The 8,034-nt window shown below is 40.9% G+C and overlaps 1 protein-coding gene across 5 annotated transcripts in view; it reads left to right on the plus strand.

Moving 5' to 3' along the window:
- Positions 1-8,034, plus strand: part of LOC112155429 (plakophilin-4) — an 88,003-nt gene that overhangs the window by 64,856 nt on the left and 15,113 nt on the right. For all 5 annotated transcript variants that reach the window (XM_024287034.2, XM_024287036.2, XM_024287035.2 and 2 more), the window contains 3 exons: positions 1,868-2,078; positions 3,327-3,459; positions 3,905-4,118. In XM_024287034.2, coding sequence (XP_024142802.1) covers positions 1,868-2,078; positions 3,327-3,459; positions 3,905-4,118 — 558 coding nt within the window. The remainder of the gene's footprint in view (positions 1-1,867; positions 2,079-3,326; positions 3,460-3,904; positions 4,119-8,034) is intronic.

Here is an 8,034-nt window from a genome sequence, read left to right on the forward strand (position 1 = left end):
ATCCCATTGTACATTAGCATCAAGCTAACAGACTTTATTATGCATTAGATCGATCTCTACTTTTATGGATAGATTATTCTATATTCTACTCATTTCTTTTTTATTGTGTTCTAAAAAGACACAAATCTAACACATTTAGATGATTAATATTCTCACATTGTGCACTTTTTGTTACATTTCGAGTCACTCATCTTTGTCCAGTGAAAGTAAGTGTCTAGCTTTTCTGCAGGTGTGTGGCGTTCTTTTTTTTTTGTCCTTTTTGTTTTTCTTAAACTTTCCCAAAGTTTTTTTCCACACAGCAGGCGACCCTGCTGTTTTATCTTGTTTAGGGAACTCTCTCACTCTGCCCTTCAGCTCTGTGTTTGTTGTGTCTTTTCTCTTTTCCTCTCCTCTTCTTTCTGCCTCCCTCGTTTTCCCTGCTTAACGTCTCCGTCCTGCCTCCACTGCTGGACAGGAAATGTTTGAAATTGCGTTAATTGACAGGTCTGTGTGCATTTTTGCACCACAAAGGAGTCCATTACCTTTGAGCTCTAGTAAAAAACAAAAAAAATAAAACGGACAAAGAGCTAAGGGACAGCTTGGCTCCCCACTTTGTTTGCCTCTCCCTCAGCTCCCTTCATGTTGGCATTCACTCCTCAGAATCTCCTTCTCGCTTCGGATGCACACGCCTCATTTCCACACGCGCAGCATTCAGACTTCTGCTCGGCACATTTGAGATCCTCTTAGACCGATAAGTTCAATCATAAATGATATTGATGCTCTGTGGAAGCTGCAGAGACAAACCATTATGACGTGTTTATCTCAGTGATCGGAGTTGGAGCCGGAGGGGGTGTTCAGTGTGCAGGAGCTCCTTTATTTGAAAAATCCAATTTGATCCCGGGTTTATTCTCCATGTTAGTGATTCTTCTACTAACCATTTTCTCCCGTCTGGCTCTTCTTGCATTTCTGGCAGTTTCTCAAACTTATTTGTGTGAGGTTTTCTTTGAAGGAAAACATCATATGTTTTGCTGAAAAGATGATGAATGAGAGTTTTGGTGAATTTGCCGATTGACTGTGTTGTTCATAATTTGTCTTCTATAAGGTTATGCTTGGAGGTAGTCACAATGCGGGCTCGAGCTGCTGCCTAACATAGAAGTGCGCTCATGCAGGAAATTGTGTTTTTGGAGTTACACCGCGTGTTGACGTCTTGGTTCCTGATAGGAGGGGTTTGAGCTCGCTGCTGCCCCGGTTCTGTTGGAAAGGCTGATACAGATCTGACCCGTGCAGCTTTTGTGCTGGCACGCGTCACATGGCTGTTGTAAGAAGGAGGGCTAAATCTTATCAGCTTGTTGACGCAGTTCTGTTCTGTTTGTGACCCATTCTGTCTGAAAACCTTTAGGTTTTAGCATGAAACATGAGCAAACGGAAACAGGACAAATGACTGACGGGAGATGCTTCTGGTGCTTCGGATCTGCTTTAGGCTGGCGTCACAGCTGACCAAATTCTATTTGTAGTTTGGCAGAATTTGGTGAAAACAATGCAACGCCACAGGGAATCTAAAGGACGATGAGAAGAATCTTTCAGCATCATAAAGCAGGTTGTAAGACTTGTAAAAGCCAGCGAGTCTTTGAAGAAGAAGGGGCTCTGCTTTCTGTAACCACAGGAGCTGCTTTTTATCCTCGTCATTAATTGGATCCAGACTTGAGAATCTGCAGAGTCAGTCAAAACAGCAGCATGTTTATGTTTTTTTTTGGTTCTGTCTGAACTTGCCGTCTGAAAGCTCAGTGTTGGTGGAAAAATCTGAACTTTGCTAATCCTTCTTGGTGTTCCTTCCTGCAGGTGTTTTCCTTGAGTTGTTTCGATTTATTTTTCTTTTTTTCCGTCTCAGGTGTGGGAAGCCTGAAGAGAACGTCCAGCCAGCGAAATGCCATGACTTACCAAAGAAACAGCTACGGTCTCAACTCTGCTGCCACCTATGCTGACGCATATCGCTCGGCGCCGTACCGGCCCTCCGATCCGGCCTACGCTCGCCAGCCTATCATGGTGGATGACGGCGCACCTCGTTCCCCTTCCATCGACAGCATTCAGAAGGACCCCAGGTTGGAAACCTTCACATTACTAAAGTTTTTGTCACAACTGATTCTAAGTGTTGTCTGAGAAGTGGTCAAATTTGTACGGGACACGTAGATGAAAATATCAAGGTTGTAGACCGCTTGGTGAGCATGTAAAGTGTTCTTGCGTATTTTTATCTATGGGCATGCTGCGGATGAAGGGTCATAGCAAACACTTAAGCATAAGCATTAAGTAGGTGAGATCCAGGCTCATCATAAATTTTTTTAACTTTTTTTTTAACCCTAACCCAAATCCTACGCACTGTACAAAGGGCTCCTTAGTGCTGTTCACGTGATAAACGCGCACACCTTACTCAGCGTGTGGCGTAAGGGCGCCGTACGACAGCATCTCGTACATGATAAGTGTGTGTAGTGTACATTATCTTTACAAATACTTCACAATACATTTATCACACCCACAACAATGGGACGTTCCATTTTTGTGATGTCCCTTGAGGTGGTCGTACAAGCCTTAGAACACACCTGCGCTTATCTTAAAGGGTAACCAAACAGTAAATCAACTTTTCTTGGCTGTTTACTTCTATAAATTGGGCTTTGAAAGTGCCATCTGCCACATTTGTGACAATTTAAAATACATTTGTTTAATTCCTGATTTTTTTTTCTCAATTTTTCACATCTGGTTATGAGAGTGGCGTTACTATCCTGTTGGGTTACCCTTTAAGATGCAACCGCTCCTCTCTACGGCCCTCAATGCACCCAGACAACCCGTACAGGTCGATCCCGTACGTGACTAAAACGTCAGCTCCCATTGTGCTCCACTAGATTAACTTGCTGGTTAGCAACCATGTAGAGTATCACAACCCGCCACCCAGGAGGGGAGCTTATGCTTACAAGGCAGCCCTGTTCTGCTGGGTCAACACCGGTGTCCACTTGCTATTTAAACAGAGAACCCCCCCCTTCCCAAGGCAGCCGTGCACAGCTCCAGTTATTAAGCTGGCTCAACTATGCCTGGTCATTTTACAATGAAGTGTGTGAAGTGCTGTGTCTGCTTTTGTCACACAGAGGTGTGGATGTTGACTCAAAGGATTGACTCCTGGCTTGAATCTCTCTTCCGCCACCTCAGTTTATAATTGTATGAACCACTGTTGTGTCATTTCAGATCAGTGCATCCTCTGGTTTGGTGGGATGCAAAAACCAAACCTTAACCTTAATCGGAATATAGTTTCAGATTTAGAATTCCCTTTTCACCCCCCTTTAACCCACCTGTGCTTGCAGAGAGTTTGCGTGGCGTGACCCGGAGCTGGCGGAGGTGATCCAAATGCTGCAGCACCACTTTCCCTCAGTGCAGGCCAACGCAGCTGCCTACCTGCAGCACCTGTGCTTTGGTGATAACCGAGTCAAGACGGAGGTAGGTGTTGATAATTAGGACATATCTTTAGCTGCTTGTGGTCAGGTTATCAAAGCAAAACAAGAAATATAAGCATTTTGTTCAGAAATACTCTCATTATGAATAGAAATGGTTTCCATGTGAGTCCATGTGCTTTTAAAGTCCACCTTAAATCCAGCCAAAGCAAAAGTCTGATTCTCAGTGTTCATCCACATGATGAAACACAGACAATAAAGGTCAATCTGGGTTCGTAAGCGCGGTTCATTCTGCTGGAAGACTCCACCTTTGATTGAAAATATATGAAAAATGTATTTTTAGTTCTTGGATGCCAAAGGCCACCACAGGACAGCAAGTCATAATAAAAGTTATTCCTTCACATCTTTTGTTGTGTTCAAAAGAAACATGATTTAATGTTGAAAATGTATTTATTTTTAATTACTCACCATCTCATTTGTTTTACTGACAGGTGGGTCGACTGGGAGGAATCAAACACCTGGTGGACCTGCTGGACCACAAAGCCGTGGAGGTGCAGAGGAACTCTTGTGGCGCTCTGAGGAACCTCGTCTACGGCAAAGCAATGGATGATAACAAGATCGCTGTGAGGAACGCCGGAGGTATTCCAGCATTGCTTCGACTCCTGAGGAAGTCTGTGGACGCGGAAGTGCGAGAGCTCGTTACAGGTGAGTCGGTACTGGTGCCAGATCTTCATTTGGTTTTGAACGTCCATTTTGCTTTGCCCAAACTTATTGAAGAGAAGCAGCACTTTCACTTTCTCCAGACGAGTTGTAATTTAATATTTGCAGTTATTTAGGTGTCTTTATACAATTTATAAAAAACTTACTGTTTTTTTATATTTTCACACATATTTAAGCCATAGATGCTAGAGAGTTAGAGAGCTAAAGAGTAATTTCAGCATCTATGGTTTCTACTAAATGTGTTCTTCTTCCTTTCATCCTTCCTCTGGGATCACATGGGATAGTCTTTGTTCTTCCTGCATCCTGGGAGGACTTTTCCCTGTGTACAGCTTAACTCTTTAGTTTTCAGATTAACCACAACGGCATGGAATTGCTCATTTGTCTCACGTGAGAATTGTAGCATTAGATGTCTACTCCCAGGGTCTTAGTAAACTGGTGGAAATTTCCTAAAGATTCTGGTCAGAATATTCCAGAAAACTTTGTCTAAAAAAAACTTCAGAACAATTACAAGTCTTGTTTCATTTCATTTTTTTTTTCAACAAAAGAAAGAAATCCTTGTTGGTTTGGATCAGGGAGGGGCGCTTCAGAAATAAAAAGCTAGAAAAAGCAGTTGGCTCCCAGGTTGCTGAATCAGCTTTTTTCGCTGGCCTCCTGCTCTTTTCTAACATGGTTTCAAGTTACACTCTAGTAGTCCCCTGAGACAGAGCAGTACAGCTGGAGCACGAGCGCAATAATCTTGCATTTTCTAAGATTGTTTTCAGTCTCTATCTGTCAACTGTTGTTTACTGTGCCGAGCGGATACCAGAGAGGAGAAAACTGTTCTCGCCTTAGCGCGTTCCTGTAACGCCTTTCTTCCCTGTTTCCTTGGATTTTTTTTTTTTTTCTCTTGATCAATACCAGCGATGGCGAGCAGCTTGAATGCAAGCACTTAAGTTTCCCTCTTTCATCTACTCATCAGAGAGCCGGCTGTGGCTAATTGGTGGTGCAGTCCCCATGATGGGGAGCAATTTGAAAAGGTCAGCAGTGCTGCTTCATGTTTGGTTAATTACAGCTGATGAGAGGAATGCACATAAACAGCTCTTAGGGTGGATGAAAACGCGGCGCTGGGGGGAGTTAATAGAAATCTTTCACTGACCTACAGCTCTTTTTAATAGGTAACTCTTTGCATTGTTTATGATGTTTACTTGATGTCCTCTTAAGCCGTCTCACTAACAAATAAAGTTAACTTTTTTGTACGTATTGTAGGAGGTCTGTTAGTCCCTTTTAGGGTGAATAAGAAACAGGCTATACTGTCTTTAGGTTAAAGGTCAAGGTTTGGTTAGCCAACCTGACCTGCTTTATCTTACAGCAGCTGTTTAAGTTATCTCTCTGTCCTTGACCCTTTTGTACCAGAGCTTTAGCTTTAGCGTTTACATTCCTTCACCTACCGTCACTCGACGAAAAAGCAGCTTGGTACTGATATGAAACACTTTACAGCAGTGACATCCTTAGTTAATCAATTTGCTCTTTGTAATACTTTTATGTGGTGAATATCGGTGCCAAACCAGTATGAAAAGCCGCTTTTCTCCAAATCAGAATCTCCCAATTCAAGATGATCACGTGAACGGTCGAAGATATATTGTATGTCCAGGGCCGGCTCTGGGCACAGGCAACCTAGGCAGCCGCCTAGGTTTTCATCCGCTGGAGGGTGCACCAGAATCAAAATGATTTTATATATATCTATATATATATAGGTAAAAAGTTTGACACACCACTCATTTCATGTGAAAAATGTAAAAAATATGAATTGATCATGGTAAAAAAAATAGCATAGAATAGTTTATGTAATCAGTAACTCCACAGTGCAGAGAAAATTGGTTGTACATTTTACTTCTCCAGTGTTAAAGTGTTAAAAATGATGCTTCCGTTTTTGTGCACACACATTTATGTAGTCCTGTTAGACAGCAAGAATTTACAAATTAATATTTTTTGTTGTAAAAGCCAACATTTTAATCAAAACACTAAAATATTCACTGATTCTCTCTAATTTTCACTTTTCTTTTACTTTTTATCCATTGACTGTAAATGAAAACTGGAGTGAGTGAATGTGGCATCACTCATAGAAAATGACATTCTCCCAAACCTGCTTTCAAGTGGAAGGGGTGTGGCCTTTTAACCAACTCACTCCTAACTGGAGAGTGGTTGATGTAGAAACGTTGACTCAGACCAACTTGGACAATGTTTCAAATGTTCAATGTGAGTCCACATCATTTTATTGAGGCATCTGATTGGTCAGTTTATAACTTGAATAATTTTCACTATAGAAAATACAATGAAAATACATTAGGATTAGCAAGAACGTGTTTAAAAAGGAATCAAATCCAGAATGGTCATTCTGACAACTCTGATGACTGATGAATAGCTGTTTATTTTTTTTCTCTATGGGATTTTGGTTTCTTGGAACCAGCGGCTACTTCCTATTTGGAACGAGAGTGGTCCAGATACCATATACAATCAGTGGTTTCAAATCAACTTTTTAATATTTGTATCTTTTGAAGTTGCATAGACGCCTGTAAATGTGGACCTGTTCCCTCCTCTTGCCTGAATCTCCTCCTTTTTTCTGTCACGCCGCTCACACAGGCTGATGGACAAGCTCATCCACTCCCTAATGAACCAAAACCCCCAGAAACGGATACAGCTAACAATTATTCAATCGGATTATTTGCTTATCTCTGCCTTTTCTTCTCCTTTTCCTTATTGAGCTTCTCTTTACATCCTCTAGTGCTCTTTTATAGATTGTTGAAGCTGCTTTTGCTAAAGATTTCAGGTCAGTGTTTCAAAAACAGAACAACGCCAGATTTGGGATCAAATTAAATGCACATACACAAACAGGACGGGTCCACCTCACTGTCAAATATGAATTATGAAAATTGCTCGAGGTGTTGCAGCTCTGACAGGGTTGTCAGTCACACCGTAGTAACTTGTGATTTCTCCGACTGACTGCCTCCACGGGACCACTCTGTTCTCCTGCAGAGAACATTCGTTTCTACAAATTGCTGTTTGAGTGGACACGGGGGGCCTTGGTGGATGTGGAGGGTCGGGTAGACTCGCTAGCTAAAAAGAAATGGGGCTAATGCTTCTGTTTCAAGACACTGCTTGTGCGTCCTGAGGAAAAAACTCAAAAACACACCTGGATGTGTTGGTGCAAGCCCAGAACTTTGAATGTTCTGTCATCGTTTCAGGTGGAACTGGCACAGAACTTCAGGTGGTGCTGCTCCCAGAGGGGAAAAAAGCATGTTTACTCTCAAAATCTTTTTTTTTCTCTTTTGTCTTTATGTTTCAAATCAATAACAAGTAAAATAATCTACATTTTATTACAAATTTGACAACATCAATGCTAAAATGTGCCTAAATTTTCCTTTGAGGTACAGTATATTTAGAAGGTTTATGTAAAATACTAAATAATATATAATAGTTGATTTAAAAAATGACTAATTGGATTCCCATTCAATATTAATTCATTGAGTCTTTTAAACAATTTTCTTTTTAACTCTTAGTAGTCTGGGACCTTTCTTTAGCTTGTTTTTCTACTTTACAATTTACTCTGTTTTATTGTTAAAACTGGTAATTCTATAATGAATCTGAACCTGTCTAAAAAACTCACTTCCAAGTCAATTTTGTAACTTCAAAAATCACAAAAATTGAGATAAATCCTTTTATGTTATAGATCAGATGTGTAGAGACCAAATCAAATTGAAACCTTCATGTTGAATCTTGAATGAAAAGTATTCTAAAAGTCATTGTAACGTCATTAAACTGATGAAAACTCACCAATGAGTTCTAAGATCACTGAAGGTTAAAGCCAGTTTTTAAGGGTGAAAAAAAGCTTTTTGTAACATTTGATCTGTTAGAATGTATCATT

This window comes from Oryzias melastigma, linkage group LG21, assembly GCF_002922805.2.
Source record: "Oryzias melastigma strain HK-1 linkage group LG21, ASM292280v2, whole genome shotgun sequence".
Lineage (NCBI taxonomy): Eukaryota > Metazoa > Chordata > Actinopteri > Beloniformes > Adrianichthyidae > Oryzias > Oryzias melastigma.